The 24,124-nt window shown below is 43.5% G+C and overlaps 2 protein-coding genes across 7 annotated transcripts; one reads left to right on the top strand and one right to left on the bottom strand.

Annotated features, from left to right (window-relative positions):
• Positions 1–3,736: 3,736 nt before the first annotated feature.
• Positions 3,737–17,578, bottom strand: SKA3 (spindle and kinetochore associated complex subunit 3). 4 transcript variants are annotated; one of them, XM_077341681.1, is made up of 10 exons: positions 17,489–17,578; positions 15,215–15,330; positions 13,348–13,412; positions 10,321–10,483; positions 8,787–9,135; positions 7,292–7,377; positions 6,060–6,235; positions 5,469–5,660; positions 5,195–5,322; positions 3,737–3,992 (listed from the first exon to the last, which is right to left on the bottom strand). In XM_077341681.1, the coding sequence occupies exons 2-10, from the start codon at positions 15,315–15,317 to the stop codon at positions 3,968–3,970; spliced, it is 1,287 nt and encodes a 428-aa protein (XP_077197796.1). In that variant the 5' UTR covers positions 15,318–15,330; positions 17,489–17,578; the 3' UTR covers positions 3,737–3,967. The 4 variants fall into 4 exon arrangements, with proteins under 4 accessions (XP_077197796.1, XP_077197795.1, XP_077197794.1 ...); XM_077341680.1 differs by having other exon boundaries at positions 17,482–17,578; XM_077341679.1 differs by lacking the exon at positions 17,489–17,578 and adding an exon at positions 16,999–17,201 and having other exon boundaries at positions 8,787–9,132.
• On the top strand, positions 17,517–20,925 carry MRPL57 (mitochondrial ribosomal protein L57). 3 transcript variants are annotated; one of them, XM_077341688.1, is made up of 3 exons: positions 17,517–17,689; positions 18,285–18,428; positions 20,474–20,925. In XM_077341688.1, exon 3 carries the CDS (start codon positions 20,476–20,478, stop codon positions 20,788–20,790), a length of 315 nt encoding a protein of 104 aa, XP_077197803.1. In that variant the 5' UTR covers positions 17,517–17,689; positions 18,285–18,428; positions 20,474–20,475; the 3' UTR covers positions 20,791–20,925. The 3 variants fall into 3 exon arrangements, with proteins under 3 accessions (XP_077197803.1, XP_077197802.1, XP_077197804.1); XM_077341687.1 differs by having other exon boundaries at positions 17,619–17,807; XM_077341689.1 differs by lacking the exon at positions 17,517–17,689 and adding an exon at positions 17,839–18,046.
• The last annotated feature ends 3,199 nt before the right edge of the window (positions 20,926–24,124 follow it).

Consider the following 24,124-nt stretch of genomic DNA (forward strand, 5'->3'; position numbering starts at 1 on the left):
CTCTGGGGCCTCTCTGTTCCGCAGGGAAATTAATATTCCCTGGAACGCAAGCTCAGTGTGCACAGGGTCCAGTAAGTGCCGTTCGCCATTTTAAAACTTTCATCTTTCCTTACAACTCTGCAATCTACACAGCTCTTACTCTAATCTTCAAAGCTAATTGGATTCCTCCTTGCAAGACTTTTGACTCATTACAACTCCGGAGTGAAAACAACTGGCAGACATCAGATCAAGCCTACAAACAGTGAGTGGGGGTTTCCCTCGGCACCTTCTCTTCTGGAACAAACTCTTGGCGTGCAAAGCTGCTTTCTTTAACTTAAGCAAGCTAGAGATACAGAAAGATATGTGAGAGAAGGTAAAGAAAGGAGTTAAGGTAGCCAGAATATCCCCTCGCCACTGCTTATAAATCGGAGATTGAAAAAATAGATACAAGAATCTCGCGAGAGCTGCTTGCCAGAACGAGAACTGGCTCGGAAAAGCTTCAACAGGTCATTAAAGCGACGGACGACAGCTGGTGAGACATTACTGTAATACCAAAACAGACTGTTGCTCTTCGTTTGGACACCGTAGGACCTCTACTGGTTATATGCAAAATTGCCTACAAAATGTCCATGCTAAAGAGATTTGCTTATCTACTGGAACTACAGACAGAAGACCTGAAAGCACATATAGATGGCTTGCTTAAAGATATGCTCAAGGAGTTCAAGGGTGGTAAGGAAGAAGTCTCTAACAGGAATGATAAATCAATAACAGTGGCTGATGACAGCTCTAAACAAGGTGAAGATATGCTCAAGGAGCTCAAGGGCGGCAAGGAAGAAGTCTCCAACAGGAATGATGAATCAATAACAGTGGCTGATGATAGCTCTAAACAAGGTGGAAAATTACCAGTAGAACAGAAATTGGAAATTATGGAGATGGAAAAGGGGATGCTGGAGCTTTGCAGCCTAGATAAGGACTCCCTACCCAAGAAGACATACAGCCACTCCAAAACAACAGTATACAAGAACCAATCAAAAGATATATGGATCTGCTGTGAAAGTAATCGACTGAAAGGAGCTTCTTGGAAAAAAAACTGTACTGATATTGGAGCCCAGGAGGTACAACTGTTTCAAGATTCACCGATGTATACACCGAGGGAAAGACTACAACTCCACTCGAACATGGGTCAGTGGGAACAACAAGATGCGGCAGGCCTCGATATGAGACCCCCTTAAGCCTCCTCCTGCTTTCTTCAGTAGCCATATAGGCAAGCTGAATTTGAATTAACATATCTCTGTAGTGACTCTCAGCTTAAACTTAAAGCATAACTAACAGGAGGCAGCTAACTGAGGAGGTGTAAATGTAACTAACGAAGACCTTATTTTACAAACTAATGAAGACTCTATCTAATCATTTTTTGTATTTAATACTGTACACTTATATAGCTTACAACCTTAACAACCTATACATATATATATATTTCTTTTTCCATACAATTAAGTAGGCTTTTATTCTTTTGTTTTCTTTTCCCTAGTGGAAATGAGGATGGCTCTGAGACCACGTTAAGTACAAATTGTTTATGATTGTTAAAAGTGTTAAAAACTATGCAAACAAATGTTGAAACTTCTCTTTTTAAATGTGGTGGAAAGGTGAAAAACTTTATAAGCTTTGGGTAAAAGTCTATAATATTGTAGCCATGTGGAGTCTTATAATTTAAATGAAGAGAAGAGGCTTTTCAAGAACAATGGGGCTCTTATCTGATCTACCTAAGAAAATAAGTCAAAAGGGGATTGAAACGGGGTATCAAGTGTATCAATCGAAGAACATAATCTTTTTCTTTCTGTATCAATAATGTAGATTATTTGCATTGTATTATCTTTAAATATTACAAAAGGGGATTGAAACGGGGGACTAAATGTATCAAATGAAGAGCATAACCTTTCTTTTTCTGTATTAACAATGTAGATTGCCTGTACTTTATTATCTTTAATCTTGGAAAACAAAAATAAAAATCTTATTAAAAAAAAAAAAAAAAGGCAGGGAGATGGACTCTCAGATTATAGTGATTAGTGGGTTTGACTAGGCCTGTGGAAATCCCTGGTTGCCTTGACACCTAATATATGACGGTGGGCTGCTCATTTGCATTCAGGAAATTTCTCCTAAAGGGTTATAGATGGAATGGAGAACCATGCATGCCAGCCTGACCTCTATGCAGGATGGATAACACAATAACCTATTTTCCCAGTCTTTGCATTCTACTTTAGCTACTGCACAGCTGGAAGGAGGAGAATCGTATATCCTTAAATTCATTCAGTCTGCTACAACCTTAAGAGGGTAAAATATGTATAGCTGCAGTAGGTTAGATGAGATTTTCAACCAGCCAAGTTCTTGTACAAACATATGAGAAACAGGAACTCATCAGGTGATACCGTTCAGATTAGTATACACAAAATAAATAATACAAAGTGTTAGCTACTAGAGGCAAAGCATTTGGAACCCAGGAAGGTAATGGGTACTAGCCCACATGGCTGGCCCTCCCTCTGCTCCCTGGTGGTGTCAGGCCAAGAGTGGCCAAACTGTTGAGCTGTGGTGCCGTGCCACCAAGCATGAGCAACCGTACTCCCCCCCCCCTCCCTAGTGGGTGTGAGGTGTGACAGGAGCCAGCTCTCCTCCCTCTGCTCTCCAGGAGGTGGTGGGACAGGAGTGGCCTAGCTGTCAAGCAGGGCTACCAGGGCTGGCCGTTGGTTGCAGTACCACTGTGGCCAGCCCCCCCCCCCCCAATTTAGATAACTCTTTCCATTGCAGAGCTTTTATGTTGGCCAGGATGAATGTTCTGCCCTCAAAGGTGTTAGTCGAGGAGATACTTTTTCTGTTCGGTAAACACACCAGATACAACTCAACATATTCCCCCTGAAGAACTCCTTTTTCCTTTATTAAAATCCAAAGGTCTTGTAAATAAGGACAGTGCATTCCAATATCTATGAAATCATTATTCCCCTAAGATTACCGCCATGGTTGCTACACTTTTAACTGACGTACTTAGTCGGAAGTTAGCTTTTTAAAGTGTATTACTGTTGTCTATTTATATTCTCTCTCACCTTCTGCCTCATATATTTTGTAATGTTTTGCTATGGCAATAAAGGTGAATGAATGAGGACTAACAATGTAACTGTATATAAACATTCTAAAATCAAGGTATCTTTTACAGGATGACCAAGTACATCTAGTATAGCAATTGGTCCCCGGATCTGTCACCTCTGCATGCTTCAATATAATTTTGTTGTGTGGTGTGATCAGATAATTTTAACATAAATGTCACCCTGCCCTCAAAAACACTTGACTGTCTCACTCATTTCCAAGCAGAAGGTATGCCCAGATCAGTAGGACAAACAGAAATAGGGGTGGTTGGATAGTAAGGGCAGCTCCTATTATTACAGGGTTGTTTAACCAATAAAGAACAAAATGTGATTCAATTGTCAAAAGAGCAGGATACAGCTTGTGAGGGTCAGGCCTTGGCTTCATCATCAATACATAAAGATCAAACAAGGAATGGTGTATTACTTCTTTTGATCAATGTATCCCAGTATACTGACAATCCAAGCATATACACATCATATAACACCGCCAGTAGCCACTGGTGAAAGGCATAAACTGACCTGTCCTATGCATCTAGAATCTTTCTTGCACTTCATTTAGTACATACAGAAGATACTAGGGATGTGCTTAAGCATGATCAGTAATAACATCCTGAGGGAACAGATTCAGAAAAACAAGTGTTCAAACCTTTTATTGCAAACTATAGTTCCCTGTCCCATTAAAAAGTTGCACTATGTAGCTGGAAAAGGGCCCTGTTACACAAGCAATCCCTTCTTGAGCTCAGCAAAAGACTGTACGGTAAATTTTAATACAATACCAAGGTCAGTTTGAAAGTGAACGCCTAATCTCAGAGAACATTGGCTGTAAAGACTCCTTCCTTGTACATGACATTTATTCACAACTGTGTGGCATAAAGCTCCCTGTAATAAAAGAAAATTAGTTAAAAGCTTCCATGCTTAAACATGGTGTATGGCTATTTTCTCCTGAAATCATTCACAGTATTCTTTTAAAAAATATCCTACAATTATTCTTCAGTGACCCTTGGAAGTAAATATATTTTCTGTGTCCCCATGATGGTCTCTTTCTTAAGGATCAAAAAAGCTCTATCACTCATTCATTTTCTTTTTAAATTTTTGTTTTAAAAGTTGTTATTTAATATATCCACCTTTCAGGAATCATAGGACCCAAGGTGGATAACAGCAACGTAAAAAAAATAAGAACACTTAGTAAAATACCTTTAATTATAACTCATGCATTCAGTCAGATCTGAGTGTTAGGTGATTTCTCTGTTCTTCACAGACTGAAAAACCACTAGTTCCTGCTGCCCAGGATTATGAAGCTGTAGAGTCCTGTACAGCAGCCATAGTGGGACACTGTGTTCTGCTGCTGAGCACTATTAGGGTGGTACTGGGTTCAGTTGAGGCTCTAGTATATTGTACTGGCTCTGCTGTCCCCGCAGAAATCCCACCCCTGGTTCTAGCTCATAGATTTTCTAACGTCAACTTCGTTCTTCAAAACATCGCTAGCCCAGCAGCAGGCACTTGTCCTGCTGCTGGGCTAGCAATGCAAAAACGGCCCCCTTCACTTTCACTGTAGAGCAGCCTTTTTCAACCTTTTGCCCAGGAGCCCTGGAAGTGATGTCAGCTGGCTATGCCTCCTTGTCACACCCCCATAAGTTTCATCTCCCCAGAAGTGACATCACCACCTGTGTTAACAGGCAGTCTTCAGGAGGACTGGGGGGGGGGGGGGTTAAGAGGCAAGAACCTTGTCAAATCTATTTGGGTTTAGTGATTTGGTACACAAATCAAACCAGACAATCCAGGCTTAATTAAAAATTACTGAATAAAACTAGATAGAACATTTAGTCACTATTTTTTCCAGATTGGCTAAACTGAATGCATATCCCTAGTCCCAACCCACACGTTGGGAAATAATGCTTTATTTGATGGACAGTCTACCATTGGACAGGCCACTGTCTACTCAAGTGCAAAAAAAACCTCCACAAGTTTCTCAATGATACTCAAGCAAAGTGAGGGAGGGTCAACTGTCAACATCTATAATGCTATGCTATTTCCATTACACTTTTGGCTTTGAGGGTCCTATTCCCTTGTTTAAGTCTCACCTATTTTCTTTGTTACTAGTATCAAGAGCTAGAGGAGGCCTTCTTTCAAACTCTGCAGCCATGCCTTCATTTTTCACCTTCTCTGTGACTCTGGGTGGTTCTGTGTTTGAGTTGTACTTTGATAAAATCTAAAAAAAATTATAGAAGAAAAGTTAAAAACGTGTGGATGTTTCTAACTTACAGCAGTTCCCAGTTTTTAATCCCCCTCCACCCGTGTAAAAAGGCAGAAAAGTAGCACAAATGTCCAAGTCACAGAGGAGTATAATTATCTCACCTGCAGGATCTGTGTTGGAATGACAGTTATTTCAGGAGCTGGTGGAGGAGTGGTGAGTATATTTCTGTAGTCTGATATAGCAGGAGGAGCAGGTGTTTCAAGACAGTCCAGATACTTGTCTGCGGGCAGGACAGGTGCAACAGCTTCTTCCACAAACATTTTCTTTGGTACCATCTGAGTGACACACACTTGCTGTAGAAAAACCACTATGTCAGCAATGGAAATACAGAGACTACATACCTTCCTTACAAAGTGAAATATGATTTCATTCTTTCCTCTAAATGCAGTAATAGGATGGGAAGTCTCTATGAAACTCAACTTTAAAATAAGACCCTTAATAGACCCTTGCCTTTCTAGCACCAAAAAAGGGACATGGAAGGAACTGTGACAGCATTCTGAGAGCCTTGGCTGTGTTTCCCTGCTTTTAATAATCCAGGGTCATAACTGGACTGTGGGAAGAGAGGGGGACAAAAATTGAAGCCGATGTCCTGCTTTTGAGTTCCACAGAGAACTGTGTTATAACTTGCATTTTGACAATATTCTATATTTGCTGTCAAGGAGGAAATCATACTGGTGCTTTTTGGTGCTTACTTCAGGCTCTTTTCCCAGAGGCTGAAGGTCTGGATGAGTAACTTCTTCTGTATGAGTAGGTGCGTTTGAATGATTACACTCTGGTGATTTTGATAAAGTGGCGTTCTTTCTGGAGGGAACTTTCAATCCAGGTGTACAGAAAGTGGGCACTGCGGGTGAAGCCATATAGTCATAATCTGAAAAAGAGAGAGTGGTAATTTCACACAAGACACAGTTCAAAGTTTAGAAACATTAGGCATAAAGATAACAAAACAGAGGCCTGAGGTACATCATTCTATGATGGCTCTATTATTCGCCAGATCTCAATTTTCAGTCAAAACATAGGAGGAATCTTCTCAGTTTTGCCTAAAAGTTTTTTTTTTTACAAAAGTTGTTTTTACAATTGGTTAACAGTGGCCCTTTAGACACTGGAAAGGTACACACAAGGATATCTAGGAATGTGAACCTGGAAAGAAATGGTACTTTTTAGAACCTGATACAGTAAAATGTGAATAACCTGAATCACTAATTTGGTATATCAATTTGAGTTTGGCTAATTTGGCCAAAACAGCTTCCAAGCAGCTGATCTTGTTGTAGAGAGAAGCCTCTCTCTACAGGGATCAGGTGTTTGGTGACTTGAGGGATTTAAAGGGACCAGGGCTCTTTAAATGCCTTCCCCCAGGCCCCTCCCAGGATGCCAAGAGCCCTCAGAGAGATATGCAGGGAAACATTTAAAGTGGGCTCTCCATAGCTTGGGAGGGGTTGGGGAAGGCATTTAAAGAGCCTACCAAAAAGCACACACTTTCTCAAACAGCTAAATCAAGCTTGAATTGGCTTGTTTAAATTTATGGGATGTTTGATTCAGCTTGGATAAGCCAGAAGTATTTGAATCAGCATTGATCCAAGTATTTTCGGACTTCTCCAAATCAAATCATCAATCGCTAGTCTCATCCTGCTGTGCTGTAGGCCTTCGGAACATGTTTAAATTGCCGATTTTAGATCTTAAAATAGCAGTGGTGTCCCTGTGTGATGGGCTTGGTCCTCACGATGACCCTGAACATCGTGGTAACAAAAGGCAACATTTATGGGATGCTCTTGAGTAGTAATATTTCTTCTTTACCTCAGTTTGTTAGCCTAGTTGTAAACAACCCCTCCAACAGTCCAGTTTGTATGAATGTAACCAGATCTTTATTTCTTCTTTGGAATGGCTCTTTCAAAGGTTAAGCAACACATTTTGAATACCTAGGACTTACCACACATTTTACTCTTTTGTTTTGGTGTAGCTAAGTTCTCTTTTGATGCCAACACCACTGGTGTTCTGTTCATCTCATTAGCTTGCCTGAGGAAAAGACAAAAATATTGTCACATCTACCAAAGCGTTAATGACATAAGTAAGAGGATGCTGCATTTATGTTCCTGAAGACAGATTTTCATGATGTAGCAAGCCATGTTTGAAGAAATTGTCCAATACTATAGTTCTGTAAAAGATTAGTTGATCTTTGCATCTCTTTTCCCTTTCTTCCTGCGAATCGGTTGGAATGAGGGGGTGGCACGACAGACAAGAATTGGTAACTATGTCTTAAAAAGTATTTTCTTCTAAAGTTGTTGCAGCAGTCTCACCTCATCCTTTCCCACTAAGAATTTACACACAGGTAACTCCAGGGATACCTGAATAAATATCAGATTGTTTAGGTCCATTCCAATCTGGTTTCAGGTTTTGTTATGGGGTCAAACAGCCTTGATAAATGACCTCTGCTAGGAGATTAATAGGCAGAGCAGTCTGGTTAATTCCTGGCAGCTTTCAAGATTGCCTATAAGGGTTGGGACTGGGAGGCATACCTTGAAGGTAGGTTTCAGAGTGAACTGCTGGGAAACTTCTGCTTGGTTCTCTGCTTTTCAACACCTGTGTAAAGCTGCTGGCGAAGGTCACCTGAAGATGTAGGCTGAGTTTGTTACCAATATGCAGATGACATTCAGCTCTACCTTGTGCTCCAGGCAAATTGCACAGGTGTAGTGAAAACCATGAATATGTTTAGCTCCTGATCCCATTAAATATCTGAGAACAGATGTGACTGGGAAAAACTGTAATCTTTTAAAAAACGATTATCATAAGACCTGTAAATTGATACAAGCAGATTGATCCAAATGGGAAAATATTAGAAATCTTGTAGCTGGGAAGAGTTTATTACAAGTAATAAAACAGAGGCTAGATAGCCACCGCACAGAAATGCTGATTCTGTGAATTCAGGCAGATTGTAAGTGGCTGGGCAGAAGGGATTGTGTCCATGTATGGCTCTTGCAGCCCTTTCTTGCATTCCTGAGGAAATGCCAATTGCCATTTTGGGGTCGGAAGGCAAATTTCCTCCAGGTGAGACTGGACAGGGATTCTGTGTTGTTGTTGTGTGTGTTTTTTTCTTTTGGGGGGGATGGAGAATCATTTGGACATGGAATTGGGATCACTGTGGGTAGGCAGGTAGTTGTGAATTTCCTGCATTCTGCAGCAGGTTGGACTAGATGACCCTGGAGGTACCTTCTTTGTTTCTATGACTCTTATTAGTTGTCCTCCCTGCTTATGTGTTTTTGTTTTAAACACTGTACATGTATTTGTAGCTTACACATATGAGTAGCTGAAACATTTTAATGTTTGGAAACTCAACAATGACTCACCACATTAAGGGCAGAAAGTACATTAAGGTAGTAAGAACATCTAATTGTCATTTCTCAGAGTTTCAAAAGGATGCTACTTACCTACTTTTTTTTGCATTATTGAGCAAGAATATTGTTTGATCTTCTGTCAAATATACAGTGTCATCATCCACACGAAGGTCACACCCTTTAATACAGAACTGTTCTCTCTTGGGCGACGGGTGATGAGAGTAATCCTCTTTTGGTTCTTTCTGTACACAAGCATGTGGTAAAACATTCACGGAGCTCCAAGTATTGGGGAGAGCATATTTTGAAAGCCCAAAATCTGAAAGTTGTGGAACTCGCACCAGAGGATCAGGTATGGAAGAATTTTCAGGATAACCAAGGTTTTTCAGTTCATCTTGTTCAGACTTGGCAGGTTCAGGATCAGTTTCAATTTCACCTTTTGCTGCTTTATTAAAAAAAATTGTCTTGAATTTGTGCTGTTTCTCAGCCTACAAACTATTAAAAAGAATGAAGCTGCCTCTACAACACTTAACACAACTGCTGGCATATGGACACAGTTTGCTGTGCTTGTGTGTTCCCTTTCTCTCCTCCTCTGACCTGTGGAGGCTGACACTTTACAATTTGATCAACCTCTTATTTTCTGTGACTATCAAACCAGGCAAGTTTCCAAATAAGTTCTGTAGATAAAGGGGAGGGGTAGTAGAAGTAAGAGAAAGTTGGCTCTCCAGATAGCCATGGAGTACAATGACTATGAACCCATGACAGCACACGGGCAGGGGCTCATGTTAATTGTAGTCCATGGACATCTGGAGAGCCACTGTTTGGCCACACTTGCATTCTATGAATGCAGTGAGCAGACTGGCCCCATGCTCAATGCAAACAAATCTGTTTATTTTAAAAGCTTGCTGTGGTGTCCAAGTGCAATCATACTCTTTAAATTCAGAACTGCACATGCAGACAGTGATTTGGCATTAGAGCAGGGGCATTCGCTGGCAGGGGCTCATGGGAATTGTAGTCCACAGACATCTGGAGGGCCGCAGTTTGACTACCCCTGCATTAGAGACTTCCACAAGACCTTATACACTACTGTTTTTTTCCAGGAATTTATTTTCCATTTAAAAATGCAGTTTTTAAAAAAAGCTAAATTCTGAACTGATACAGCGTCAACAAATTTGGGAAGTTTAACAGAATCTTAACTTTTAGATATATGAATGGACAAAAGTGGCCAGTTGCTCACAGCTCTTCCTAACTCTAGGATTGACATTTTTTGATGTCCTAAAGGAAACCAACTATACATTGTAAGACACTGAGCCATCATGTCTTTAAGCATAAACTACAACTGAATCAAATTACTCCATTTGCCTGAGAAATAGTCCCCCAATGGAAGGAATCAAGTCGCAGGGAAGAGGAAGGTGGCTTTGCATTAGAAGGGGATGAGCACATCTCCCCCATAATTCTAAGGTAAAACTTGGAATGTAACATTTAAAATATATTAGGTACAACAACCTGATTTTTTAAGTATCTGACTTGTTTTGTGTGTATGTGTGTGTTCCAGAACAATTTTCCAATACAAAATAAAATAAATATCTAGAAGTTGCCAAACCTTCTAGACTGGGAAGAAAAAAATTACCTCCTTCCCTAATAACGGGCTTGTATCCATATTTCTCAAAAAGGTCTCTTATGTTTTCAAGGTCTGCTGCATTTCTGTTCAGCAGAACTTTGCTGGCCTTTATGAAGTCATAGGTAGCATCCCGTTCTTCAGATTTCTTAATAAGAACATTATCAGCTTCACTCTTTAATTAGAAAAAAAAATTGTTTGCAAGTTATACGACAAACTCAGGACAGAACAAGATCACTTGTTATTAGTGCTGATACAGGAGAACAAAGCCTTTAAAAACAGTACTTTATTCCTCCACAAACTGAAAAGCCATAATATGGATTATTTCCTTTTGTCTTTTTATAGAGAATGCTAGCTTCAAAGCCTGTTCATAAGATGGGTGTGTCTGGATTTGGCCGCGCGCACAGCTCCTGGAGGCTGGCGCTCCAGGGGCCGGCCCAATCCGGACGTGTCTAGCTTTGCTGGGCACATTTGGATTGGCCCGCTGAACCGTACACCACCCAGACAGGGCTGCCTACATGGCCCTTTTAACTTTATTTAAGGGCCAATGATTAAGATATTGGAAATACATTTTCATTGAACGCTTGAAGAGTTCCTAACAAGAATTATTTTGCAGGGAAATGAGAGAATTGAGACATGCATACTACTTATTAGGGTTAGCTACAAATACAAAGAGTCTCTTGTGGCGCAGAGTGGTAAGGCAGCCGACATGCTGTCTGAAACTCTGCCAATGAGGCTGGGAGTTCAACTCAGCAGCCGGCTCAAGGTTGACTCAGCCTTCCATCCTTCCGAGGTCGGTAAAATGAGTACCTAGCTTACTGGGGGGGGGGGGGGGGGGTAAAATGGTAATGACTGGGGAAGGCACTGGCAAACCACCCCGTACTGAGTCTGCCATGAAAACGCTACGGGGCGTCACCCCAAGGGTCAGACATGACCCGGTGCTTGCACAGGGAATACCTTTACCTTTCAAATACAAGTAATATTTTCCCATTTTCCAAGCTGCAACCTAAAAACAGATAAGCAAAACAATAGGGTTTTTTAGGGGAAAGTATGAGCAAGCTGCCCTTAAATAAGTTTAGGTCCAGGTAAGTCCCTCTACTTCCAATTCCAACTAAGCACACAACAGCTCCAAGGAGTTTCAATCAGTATTCCCCTCAGCCACAGAAACCTGCAATAACTATCAAGCTTTCATTTTCGGTCATGTGTAATCGAGACAATGTATCTCACATATCAAAGTACGTTCTGTTTTATACTCAGAGCCTGGAAAACCCAGGCACCAGTTTCAAAGGTGACCCAAGCTAGCTCCTGGCAATTTTTACAGCTTTATTGTGATGATGATTTAGGAGAGCTCAGTGCAGGCAGTAAAGCACCACTAAGCTCTTGCCTTTCCCTGATGGGGTATGCCTCAAGAGCTGATTTGTTCATCACCTAATTGGAGGGGAGGACCAGTCTGATTATAAACATATTTACTGAGAAGTAAGTCCCAAGTCTTGAGGGAGCTATTATATAATTGTGTGAAGGATTGTAGCCTGGAACTTCTCACCATCTAGCACTCTTTATATTTATATTTAAATGTATAACACACCACTCCCACATAGTGGCTCAGGCAGGTAACAATGTAACCCACAATAACATCAATTTTTTTAAAAAAACCCATCAAAACCCCGCTAATCCCTTGAGACAGCGACACCCCCCCACTCACGGAGTTCACATTCCTGCCCTCAAGGGAAGTACACCTGGGTGGACTGATGAGCAGGCTAGCACAGGGAGGGGCCTAGATCTTACTTGCCTTGGCCTCAACCAAATACCTGACAGAAGAGCTTTGTCTTGCAGGCCCTGCGGAACTGGAAGTGTTCTGTTAGGGTCCTCAGCTCTCCCAGGAGCTCATTCCACCAGGTACAAGTGAAGACTGAAAAGGCCCTGGCCAAGGCCAGACATACCTCCCTTGGGCCAGGGATCTCTAACAGATTTGCACCCATAGAGCAAAGAGCCCTGCAGGAGGCATAAAGAGACAGGCAGTCCCGCAGATATGTGGGGCCCAGACTGCAAATGGCCTTAAAGGATAATACCAAAACCTTGAACCTGATCCAGGTTGCAACTGGCAACCAATGCAGCTGCCTCAGCACTGGCTGGATATGGGCCTTCAAGATGTTCTTGTGAGGACCCTAGCAGCTGCATTTTGCACCAGCTGCAATTTTTGGGTCAGGGACAAGGGCAGACCCATGTAGAGTGAATTATAGAAGCCCAACCTGGAGGTGACTGTTGCATAGATGACTGTGGCAAAGCAATCTGTGGACAGATAGGACACTAGTAGCCTTGCTTGGCGCAGATTATATTGGAACCTATTTGTAACCCACCACGAGCCGGTTTGCCAGGAGTGACAGACAATAATTCCCACTAATAAATAAATAGATGGAAAAATGCCATGTGGGCTACACTTTTGTGACCTGAGCCTCCATTGAAAGTGAGGCATCCAGAATCATACTCTGAGGGCCAGTGTGGGTAGGCATGTTACCTGGTCCGTAGCCTTCCTGCCTAGCCACAGGACCTCCGCCTTGGAAGGGCTGAGTTTCAGGCAACTCTGCTCTAACCATCCAACCACATCCGAAGGATGACTCATGCAAGCTTATATTGGAATAAATATTAATTTTACAACAGATCCCTGTGTTTTATGTAAACTGCCCTGAGCCTTATTGGAAAGCGGTACAGAAACACAATAAATAAATTTATGTATTGTATTATACTGCTCTCCTCCTCCTGGCCATTTTCCCTACGTTGGTTTTCTTTTAACTAAGAAAGAAAAAACAGTCCTCACCCAGCTCCCTTGGTAGTTGCTGGGCTAGTCTCTTCAAAGGTTCTAGTTCTTAGCCTAGTCACAATAACCTATCCATCCAGCCAAAATGATATAGTATCCAGCTTAGAAAATTCTGCAGACCATAGTTTAGAAAGAAAATCATTGCAGACTTTAATTCTGTAAGCAAAAACCCCATATTGTGATTGCTGTAAAAATGAAGTAAGCTGTCGCAAGCCAAATAGTACCTTCAGTGTCCTGATCTCAGAGTACAGTTCATGTAAATATCTCATTGGGGAGTCATCTTCAAATTCTTCAGGTCACACAAATGAAAAAAGCAGAGTTCAGAATCTTTAATAGGTTCTAGGGCATGCACTACTACAACATGGTTGATAATCAAACATGTTTCAGCCTACTACAGCCCCAATGAGCTTTTAAAATAAATAGCAATACTTCTTTCCTCCCGTGTTCACATATTTACAGGAATTTTCGGCAAGGCATAGTTTGCTATTACATTAGAACCAACAAGCCACATCTCATTCAAGTAAAGCCAGTACCAGAGCTGTCATTTCATCTGAATCTTACCTTAAAATCTTAGTTAAAATCTAACATGCACAATGAAGCTATAGCTGAGTTTGCTAAACCAGTGGTCCCCAACCTTTCGGAGGCTGGGGACCGGCAGGGCATCGGGCCGCACCCGCGCGGACCACGCCCCGCATCGAGCCACGCCCGCGGGCCGCACCCCACATTGAGCTGCACCCCGTGGGCCGCACCCGCGCGAATGCGCAGCCGGCCCTGATTCCCTCTCCCCGCCCTCCCTCAGTGAGAAGCTTCCCGGGCCACAAGCTTGCAGCCTGGGAAGTTTTTTTACTGCAGGGGGGGGGCGGCCTGCAGGTTGGGGACCACTGTGCTAAACTAAGCCCTCTCTCTAACATGAGACTAGGGAAAGACTTGGAAACTGCCTTGGAAATTTTGGTTCGATGAGTGCAAATCTGTACCAAGTATTTTTGAACCTTGGTTTGCTGCCCATCTTCAACTATTCAAAAGTATTTTTAGCCCATAGTTATGGATAGCAAGCCAGAATTAAGCCTTATGTGTGTCTAGGACCAAAAAGACATCCCTCAAACCAAAAGCCCCAGGCCAGGGGAAGTTGGTTATAGCTCTTTAAACCAAGACACCACTTTCTTGGGATCAGGGCTAACGTCTATTTACCGGATGCTCCATTTTACAATGACTATTCCATTGTACAGCTTGTGCACAGTCAAAGCAAGAAAAAGCCCATGTATTCATACGAGATCAGTGGTTCTCAACCTTGAGGCCGGGACCCCATTTGGGGTCACCTGGCCCCTTCCTCAGGGTCACCAGGTTGCCTGCTGCCGCGGTGGCGGGTGGCAGCGTGTGGAGGCGTATGGTGGTGACGGTGGGTAGCGGGCAGCAGCAGAGTGTGGAGGCAGCTGAGGTGGGCAGAGGCATGGCAATGGCTGCCTCCACACTGCCTCAGTTGTTGTGCGCATGCATGCGCACACACGTTTCCAGCACCCCATTGGCTCCTTCTGCAGCTCACCAGCCTGCCTGGAGGGTTGCGCCTGCGCCTGCCAAGGAATGCGTCAAAACGCTTCGTTCAGCTGTTTCAGACTTGGCAAGAAACCGACCTACTCCCCCTCCCCCCTGTGGGTCCAAAGTCGCCCCATCCCGCCCAACTCCGTCCAGCAAGCCCTGAGTGCTCTGCAGCAGGGCTGCCACAGAAACCCTCCCCCCGCGGTTAAAAGAAGGGAGAAAGGAGAGAAGAGGCAAGCTGAGCAAGCAAGACACATGCCCAAGTCTAGCCCAGGACAGCGAGCAATGTGGATGCGGTGGTGGTGGCAGCCCCCTCCCCCAGGCAGGGCACTTGCCCCCTTCCAGTTACCTCCTGCAAGGGGTTGCACATGGCTGGGAGCCTGGCAGAAGCGCCTCCAGAGTGCTAGCTGGCAGCTCCTCCGGCTGGGTCCCTGCTGGGCTTCGGTGTCAAAGTTGAGGTCGCAGCAAAGAAAAGGTTGAGAACCACTGTACTAGATGATTCCAAAGAACCCAATACACTAAGCTCCCATCTTGCTGCTGTTTACGCTCTATTCTTACCTGTTTCGTCTCCACGAAAAGATTGCTTCAGCTGCTCAGTCTGTCTCTCCAAAGTGATCACAAAGGCTCGCAGTTTATTGAAGAAACTTCCTGTTAGATCCATGCTGAAGGGAACCCTACACAAAACACTGTTTTGTTACTATTAAGAACAAACATTACTAGGCTAGTAAGACAAATACACAGATTCCAGAAATATAACCTCAAGTTGGATCTGTTAGTTACTGGGTCTGGAAAAGGACCTTAAAAACTGATAAACCAAAAGTAAAAAGGGGATACAATTCAAAACAGTTCAGCACATCATCAGCAAATTACAACCTCTGCTGGATAATAAGGGCAGACCTTTTCTTGCACCGACAACCCCCAATCTCAAACAACTCCTCACCCAAAATAATACAATATCTAATTTTAACATGAATACTGGTACCAGAGCTTGCAATAAACCCAGATGTCAATTTTGCTGCCACATGCACCCAGAAAACACAATCACTGGACTACACAAATTCAATGAGTAGCCGTGTTGGTCTGAAGTAGCACTACCAATATCAACGACACCATCTCAGGCTTATTCACATCTTTGTCATCCAACGTTTTATATGCCATTAAATGCCAACAACGCACAAGACAAACTGGTCAAATCCTCCTGAAGAGGATAAATGGACACAAATCTGACATCAAGGATCATAAGACTGAAAGCACTTCAAGCTTCCAGGACAATCAATGGGTCACCTCAATCTGTTCTATTGCTAAGGAACTCTAGGAACAGATTGGAAAGGGAAACTGATGAATTGCAAATTATTATAACAGAAAAAATGGAATCCCCAGAACTTAACAGGGATATTTTTTTCTTATCTCAATACATATACTTTCCCTCATTCAGCCCTCACATCTGCATTCTTAACAATCCTCCAGATGGTCCATATGTCCTCTTTGTTTTATTTCTTATTTGGAATAGCAGATTGTAATATAACATAATGACTAGTAGAATGTAATGTAATTTGGAAAGGTAGGTTGGAATGTATTTCTCTGGTTGGGGGATAATTCTACACAACCTATTGCCCCACTTCTGAGAAGATTCTGTAGACTAGTTGGTTCTCATATGCTGCCTTTTCTCCCAGGAGTCTCAAAAAGGCTTACAATCATCTTCCCTTTCCTCTCCCCACAACAGACACTTTGTGAGGAAGGTGAGGCTGAGAGAGCCCAGATATTACTGAAGATGAAGAGTTGGTTCTTATATGCCACTTTTCTCTACCCAAAGGAGTCTCAAAAAGGCTTACAATCATCTTCCCTTTCCTCTCCCCACAACAGACGCCATGTGAGGTGGGTGAGGCTGAGAGAGCCCTGATATTACTGGTTAGTCAGATCAGCTTTATCAATGCTGTGGAGTCCAAGGTCACTGAGCTGGCTGCATGTGGAGGAGGAGCATGGAATCAAGGCCAGCTTGCCAGATTATAAATTGGCGCTCCTAACCACTATACCATGCTGGCTGCAAAGATACCTTCATGCTTGACAGGAGACAGCTAGAGTGCAATGGCAAGGTCATTCCAGAATTAAAAGAAGAGTTGGTTCTTATATGCCGCTTTTCTCTACCCGAAGGAGGCTCAAAGCGGCTTAAAGATACATCTGCCCATTAATCTCCAATTTTGACATATTTATCCCCTTCACTGTTTCAACCCTGGAATGAAACCCAAAGAAATGATAACCTTATAAACTAAGTTTTTTATACCCGTTTGGCCCTTAAATCTGATAAACGTCTCCATTATGCCACATGCTAATTTACCACTTACCTTCTACCTATATGTATGGACTTCCGTTGAATTGTATCTGCGGAAGCGTTGCATGCACACGAAAGCTTATACCTTGAATCAAACTCTGCTGGTTTTAAGCCTTTGTTCTGCTGGTCCAGATCAACGCAGTTACCCATCTGATTCTAGCTATCAGGCAACTGAAATGTCTTTTGAGAAATGGGCTACAGCAGGGGTAGTCAAACCTGTGGTCCTCCAGAGGTCCATGAACTACAATTCCCATGAGCCCCTGCCAGCAAATGCTGGCAGGGGCTCATGGGAATTTTAGTCCATGGACCTCTGGAGGACCACAGGTTGACTAGCCCTGGGCTACAGTACCTGCTGCTCGTCAATCTCGATGTGCGCGCGCATTCACAACACTAAGGAACAAGAATTACAAGTCGCGCCTCTTCAGTGATCAAACGCCGAATGAGGGGAGCGGGAGAAACGCGCCCCGGACTCCAGAGAAGGGAACCCCTCACTCACCACGCACTTCTCCGGCTTCCGCAACGGCCGCCTCAGCCCCGCAGCGTCCCGCCCGGCGTTTTGAATCCCTCGACATAGCCGGACGCCGATTGGTCAGTCCGGCCGCGCGCGCGAGATCTCGCGAGAGCAGCGCGCGAAGTGGATTCTTGTCGAGCGGCGCCATCTTGAATCGTCGCTGCCCGCTACTGGGGACGCGCGGGGGCGTTCGGTGAGCCCTCCGGGAGGGGTCATTGGAACCGAGGCGGGGAGGAGGGTGCGAGGCGTCCGCGTTCGTTTCCTTTTTTCGTAGTGTTTTGTAATTGCCCCTGTTTTCTCCGATGTTAATGGTAAATTGCTTTCAATAGTTAATTTGCTTTCTTTCCATATCTTTCCCCCCCTCCTTAACATGTTTTGTGGGACAAGTAAATTTTAATCAGTTCAACCAGATCCATTGTGAAAGTAAACATTTGTACAATTTCAAGGGAAAATTGTCATTCTGAGAAGGCCCTGCTGGACTTGCGGTTGTATATAGTTAAGATGGCAACACAGTGCCTTCTGTAATGTGTAAAGCTCTGCGAAAAAACAGGTGTGTTATGAACAGTATATTCTTTTTAAATCTGTAAACTATTGCACGCACAAGACATAATTCTGCACCACTGCATATGAGATTGAAGTATTTCTTCCCCCACCAAGGCATTTACCATTTACTGAAATAAAACACTCTGGCTCAAATCCAACGGTTTTAAAACTGTTGAAATAGTGGGATTAAATAACTTGACTATATTGAATTGTGGCATTTGTATATATTAAATTTTCTATCCTAGGTCTTCAAGCTGATACAAATTCATGTCAGAATACCGCCTGAACTGTGGATTAATTCAGAGGCTTTGACCTGGACTCTAACAGACCCATTGGAGGAATAAGTAGTTGAACTGTTCAACAGGATTATAATCTTGTTCATGCAAAAAGTAAGTACCACCAAATCCAGTGGAATTTATACAAAAATACAGCCTTTTGTTTTTTTAGCCCTCCCCCATGTAGTTCATCCCCAATGTCCAAAATAAATAAATGAACAAATATGAGGTTTTTTGGGGGTAGCACACTGCCCTCACTCTAACAAGAAGACTCACACAAAGGTTTGGCGTCACTATGGAGCTTTAATGGAGATTCAACAGGTGGAGTGGCAATAGTAAAGTCCGGGTTCTCTACTACGCTCCCAGTTAATAACAAACTACTGAGATTCTTTTAAAAAATCATGCATCTCCTACAGATGTCTTAACATTACAAGATCCATGTATTGTTCTTATGTTATTATGTAAACCGCCCTGAGCCCCCGGGGAGGGCGGTATATAAATATAATAAATAAATAAATAAATTTCCCTAATACTCCAGATTCATGTGGCTGGATTGTAATAGGGAATAGAGATTGAAATCCCTATCTCTTTACATTCCTTGCATTCCCCTAAGAGGGAAATATGTGCATTAAGATTTTTCTTCTATTTTCTTGAAACTAGCATGAAATAGTTTTCCTAGATAACTTTTCCCCTAAAGTTTGGTCAGGCAGTCTTTCTAATGTTCAATTAGCTGTTTAGAAAGGTGTATTTTGTACTGTTAGAACAGGCCTATTTCTCACTGAGGTGGTAAACCTAGTTCAGAATTCAGTCAACAATCTTCTACAGCAGAGTAGGGATTCAGATCTGAGTCCCCCAGATACTGGTCTAATACCCCAACCAGTACACCATTCTGACTCCTGTTTTTTATTCCACATACACTAATTCTTCTGGGTAAATGGCAGGGAGAAAGCCAATCAGAACCTTTCTGCCAACATCTAATTTTGTTTGCAGGGTTATTTTTGTATGTATTGTCATGTTATCCCCTACCTGCAGACCAAAGTGGTCAATTCAGACAGTGAATCATCACCAGAGTGAGAATTTAGCCTCAACCTGTATCTCTTCCCACTGCACATAGATAGCAAAGAACTTGAGGGAGCAATTGGGTGTTCTTTCATTTTGAGCCAGTTTTGTAGAATCCACGTTGCCTGGGATGAAATCAGAAAAGGTGTATCCTTTGAACATGCTGATTTTACAAAGCTGGCTCAAAGTGAGAGAACATCCGTTTGCTCCCTTGAGTTCTCTGCAATCAACTGAGAACTCAGAATGATTGCCCATTGGTGAAAAAACATGAGCTCTACCCTGTTAAGCTGTACCTGACAGGGATAAAATGGGTTGTTGATGTGTTAATAATTAGAATTGCATTTTCTAATCTATCTCCACCAGTGCCTAGTGCAGGCTTTCTCAACCAAGGTTTCATAAAACCCTGGGTTTTCTTTATGGCCCTGAAAGGGTTTCCTGAATGGGTGGGAGTTTTTAATATTTTTAAATATTGTTAAGACATTTATCAGTGATATGACCATATATATTGATAGGACCCAACACCACTCCCCAAATGGTCAATGATGGGCCTCGAGTGGGTGGAAAGGGGAGGGGAGGGGCTCTGATGGGCATGTACACAGCTATGCTTCCCAACCATATTCTGCATGATCATATCATTCTGGGGTTTCTTGAAGCCTGAAGAATGTTGTAGAGTGGTGGTCCACAACCTTCTTCAGGCTGCGGACCGGCGGCAGCGGCGGCGGGGAGGGCAATCGCGGCACATGCGCGTTTGTGCTATGCAAGGCCGCAAGTGCGCATGCGCAACCCAGTCGTGCATGCACGTTTGCAGCCATGCATGGCGCAAACACGGATGCGTGGCCCTGCTTCCCTCTCCCCCCCTCCCACAAAAAGAAGCTTGCCAGGCCGCAAGCTGATCAGCCGCTTTTGTTTCTTACTGGGGGGGGCGGGAGAGGGAGCCGCAGCTCTGTGGTTGGGGACCACCGTTGTAGAGGTTTTTCAACAGAAAATAGTTGAGAATGGCTGGCCTGGGGTATATCTTTCAGCCCAAGTTGCTAACTGAAAGAATATTCACTTGTTGCTATTAATTTTCAAGAAATCAAATTAACTTTTTACTTTTAAAGGAATGTTTTTGACTGTGACACTACTTCGAAACCGTATTCCTGGGAGTCAATGGATCGGCAAACACCGACGGCCGAGGTTGGTTACTGAGACAATGAAGCGAAGTATGATTCGAAGGTTGGAAATTGAAGCTGAGAACGAGTATTGGCTGAGTCGGCCATACATGACTCGAGAGCAGGAGTATCGTCATAATGAGGAACGTAGGCGGGCAGGGCGAGAAGCAATAATAGCCGCATCAAGATCTAAATTTCCTGCGCACAGGTATGCCACGGAACACCTAAACCATCTTAATGTGACCAAGAAATGGGAAAGCTATTGAATACTCATTTATTGAACTTTGTTATTCTATCAGACCAACATCAGACCCACTTGAATCTGTCAGTTGGACTGTTTGCTTCTATGGCCAGCAACAGTAATAATTTACAATAAAGCTTGTTAACAAATGTTCTTCAAATATGAGTCTCTTATTTAATTAGTATTGTTGGGGATGCTTTTTGTCAAAGTATGCATTTTTGACCTTAGTGAATACTTTGGAGGAGCTAATCACATTGGCATTCTCTGAACAACAAAATGGAGGCTGCATAAAGCAGGTGAATACTAAAAGCGCTGGAACAGGAAGTAAAGAAAGTAGAGCTCCCCACCCTCTCACATACACACACCTTTTGGGTATTGTCTCCCCCCATTCTAGGTTGAGATAAGTTATCCCAGCAAAACTTTGGCACAAACTACTTGACCCAAGGAAGGCTGAGCGTCAAAGAATTGAGGCTTTTGAACTCTGGTGCTGGAGAAGATTCTTGCGAGTCCCTTGGACTGCAAGGCGAACAAACCGGTCCTAGAGGAGATCAGCCCGGACTGCTCCTTAGGCTAGATCCTGAAGATGAAACTCAAATATTTTGGCCACCTCATGAGAAGGAAGGACTCCCTGGAGAAGAGCCTAATGCTGGGAGAAATCGAGGGCAAAAGAAGAAGGGGATGACAGAGAATGAGGTGGCTGGATGGAGTCACAGAAGCAGTCGGTGCAAACTTAAATTGACTTCGAGGAATAGTAGAGGACAGGAAGGCCTGGAAGATCATTGTCCATGGGGTCGCGATTTATTTATTTATTTATTTATTTATTTATTTATTTATTTATTTAGATTTATATACTGCCCTCCCCGAAGGCTCAGGGCGGTTTACATTAAAACTAATCAACGATACATGAAACAGTCTTCGTTAAAACATACAGTAAATAATAACAGTGGTTGTAACCATATAACAGAATAATGTAACAGTATAACAGTATAATAAAATAATATAACGATGGAACGGTGCAATACCACAACAGGTCCAGAGCGCTCTGGTGGAGTTCTGGGAGGAAGGGGGGAGAGAGGGGGGAGATGGGGGGAGGGGGGGAGCGGGGGCCCTTCATTCGCTGTTGGTTGTGCCTGGTCTCAACCAAATGCCTGTTGGAGGAGCTCCTTTTTGCAGGCCCTGCGGAACTGTTTAAGCTCCGTCAGGGCCCTGATCTCCTCCGGGAGCTCATTCCACCAGGTGGGGGCCAGTACAGAGAATGCTCTGGCCCTGGTCGAGACCAGGCGGACTTCTTTAGGGCCAGGGACCATTAGCCGGTTGGTGGCGGTGGAGCGCAGAGCTCTTTTAGGGGCATAGGCAGGGAGGCGGTCCCTCAGGTACACTGGGCCCTGACCGTGAATGGCCTTGAAGGTAATTACCAGAACCTTTAGTCTGATCCGGAATTCAACTGGCAACCACTGCAGTTGGTGGAGAATGGGCCGGATGTGGGACCTCCACGGTGTTGCTGTGAGGATCCTGGCCGCTGCGTTTTGGACCAGCTGTAGTTTCCGGGTCAAGGCTAAGGGCAGGCCTGCGTAGAGCGAGTTACAGAAGTCCAGTCTAGAGGTGACCGTCGCATGGATCACTGTGGCTAGGTGTTCCGGGGCCAGGTAGGGCGCTAGTAGTTTGGCTTGGCGGAGATGGTAAAATGCCAGCCGCGCTACCTTTGTGATCTGGGCTTCCATTGTAAGGGAAGTATCCAGAATCACGCCTAGGTTCCTGGCGGAGTGAGCCGTAGAGAGCTGTACTCCATCCAGGGCAGGCAGGCACGCTTCCTCGCATGGGCCCTTCCTACCCAGCCACAGGACCTCCGTCTTTGAAGGATTGAGCTTCAGACGACTCTGCTTCAGCCATCTCGTCACTGCTTCCAGGCAGCTGGCTAATGCTTCTGGGGGGGAGTCAGGGCGGCCATCCATCAGGAGGAAGAGCTGGGTGTCATCGGCATATTGATGACAACCCAGCCCAAACCTCCGTACCAGTTGTGTGAGAGGGCGCATAAAGATATTGAATAGGATAGGAGAGAGGACCGCTCCTTGTGGGACTCCACAAGTAAGTTGACGACGGTCTGATGTTTTGTCTCCAATTGCAACCCTCTGTCTACGATCCCGGAGGAAGGAGATCAGCCATTGGAGGGCTGTCTCTCGTATTCCGGCAGCGATGGGTCGGACAAGTCTTTGCACCTAACAACAACAACTTCACCCAAGCCCCTTAATATCCAAGAACAGGAGAATCTAGCTATACATATGTATGAGTCCATATGGCCTCACACAAAGCTGCTGTATAATGTTGGGTCACATGTAGCAAGAGCTGGGAGTGGGTGGCAATAGGTTATTGGAAAAAATTAGTGATCTTGTTCTAAAGAAAAATTCTCCAAATTTTGATAGATCTTTATCCTTATCATTTGGCATTCCTGCAATACTAGATAATTACTACTTCCTACCTTTTTTTCCCAAGGTCTTTAAATTGCTGCATAAAATCAGTGACTTAATGTTTTGATTCGGATGGTCATTCTAACGTAAATGCTTGTATTACCTCTTACATAGTACTCAAGTCTTCTGTGCTTAAATACCTGATTTTTAATTGTTTCTTCAATTTGGCCAGCACTTAGTGAGTCAGCATAGTGTTGTGGTGGACTCTGATCTGGAGAACTGAGTTCGGTTTCCCATTCCTCCACATGCAGCCAGCTGGGTGACTTTGGGCCAGTCACAGTTCTGTCAGAACTCTCATAGCCCAACGTTCTTCGCAAGGTACTTCTAGTGGGGAGAGGAAGGGAAGGCAATTTAAGCCACTTGGAGATTCCCTATGGTAGTGAAAAATGGGGCATAAAAACAAATTCTTTACATAATTTTGTTCTTAAGAGCTGCTTGACCTTGTCTGCATTTTTTTTCCTATCAGGGAAGTAATAACATGAGTTTCCAGTGGCCCACATAATTCAGTATCTGCAAGCAAGATACATCAGGAACACAACTAGGGCATTTTATTTTAAGAATACATATTACCACTAAGATGCAGTGTATTTCAAACTTTTTTTGGGGGGGGGAGTTGGTGAACAGGTCCCCTCTCCAAAAGATTTTACAGTCTAAATGTTGACTGGGTGAGATACCAAGAGGCAATGAACACAAGTCACAGCTGTGACTTTTGGTATGGTAGCTACCAGCTATTGTGTTTTATAGCCATTCTTAGATGGCATCATAATATTTGTAGGTTTGTCATGCACTTCCTTTTACACTGGTTTTCAGTGGATGACTGAGCATATTTAGGAGGATCACCAGTCAAATGTTGTTTCTCCTCCCCATCACTCATGAGACTGGATTCTACACATA

This window comes from Paroedura picta, chromosome 6 (assembly GCF_049243985.1).
Source record: "Paroedura picta isolate Pp20150507F chromosome 6, Ppicta_v3.0, whole genome shotgun sequence".
NCBI lineage: Eukaryota > Metazoa > Chordata > Lepidosauria > Squamata > Gekkonidae > Paroedura > Paroedura picta.

Coding starts and splice junctions, on each gene's coding strand:
- SKA3 (XM_077341678.1), bottom strand. CDS start 17,135: ATGGGTAACTGCGTTGATCTGGACCAGCAGAACAAAGGCTTAAAACCA. Junction 15,331..16,998: donor TCCATACATATAGGTAGAAG/GTAAGTGGTAAA, acceptor TGTTTTGTGTAG/GGTTCCCTTCAGCATGGATC. Junction 9,136..10,320: donor GCCCGTTATTAGGGAAGGAG/GTAATTTTTTTC, acceptor TTTTTAATAAAG/CAGCAAAAGGTGAAATTGAA.
- MRPL57 (XM_077341688.1), top strand. CDS start 20,476: ATGTTTTTGACTGTGACACTACTTCGAAACCGTATTCCTGGGAGTCAA.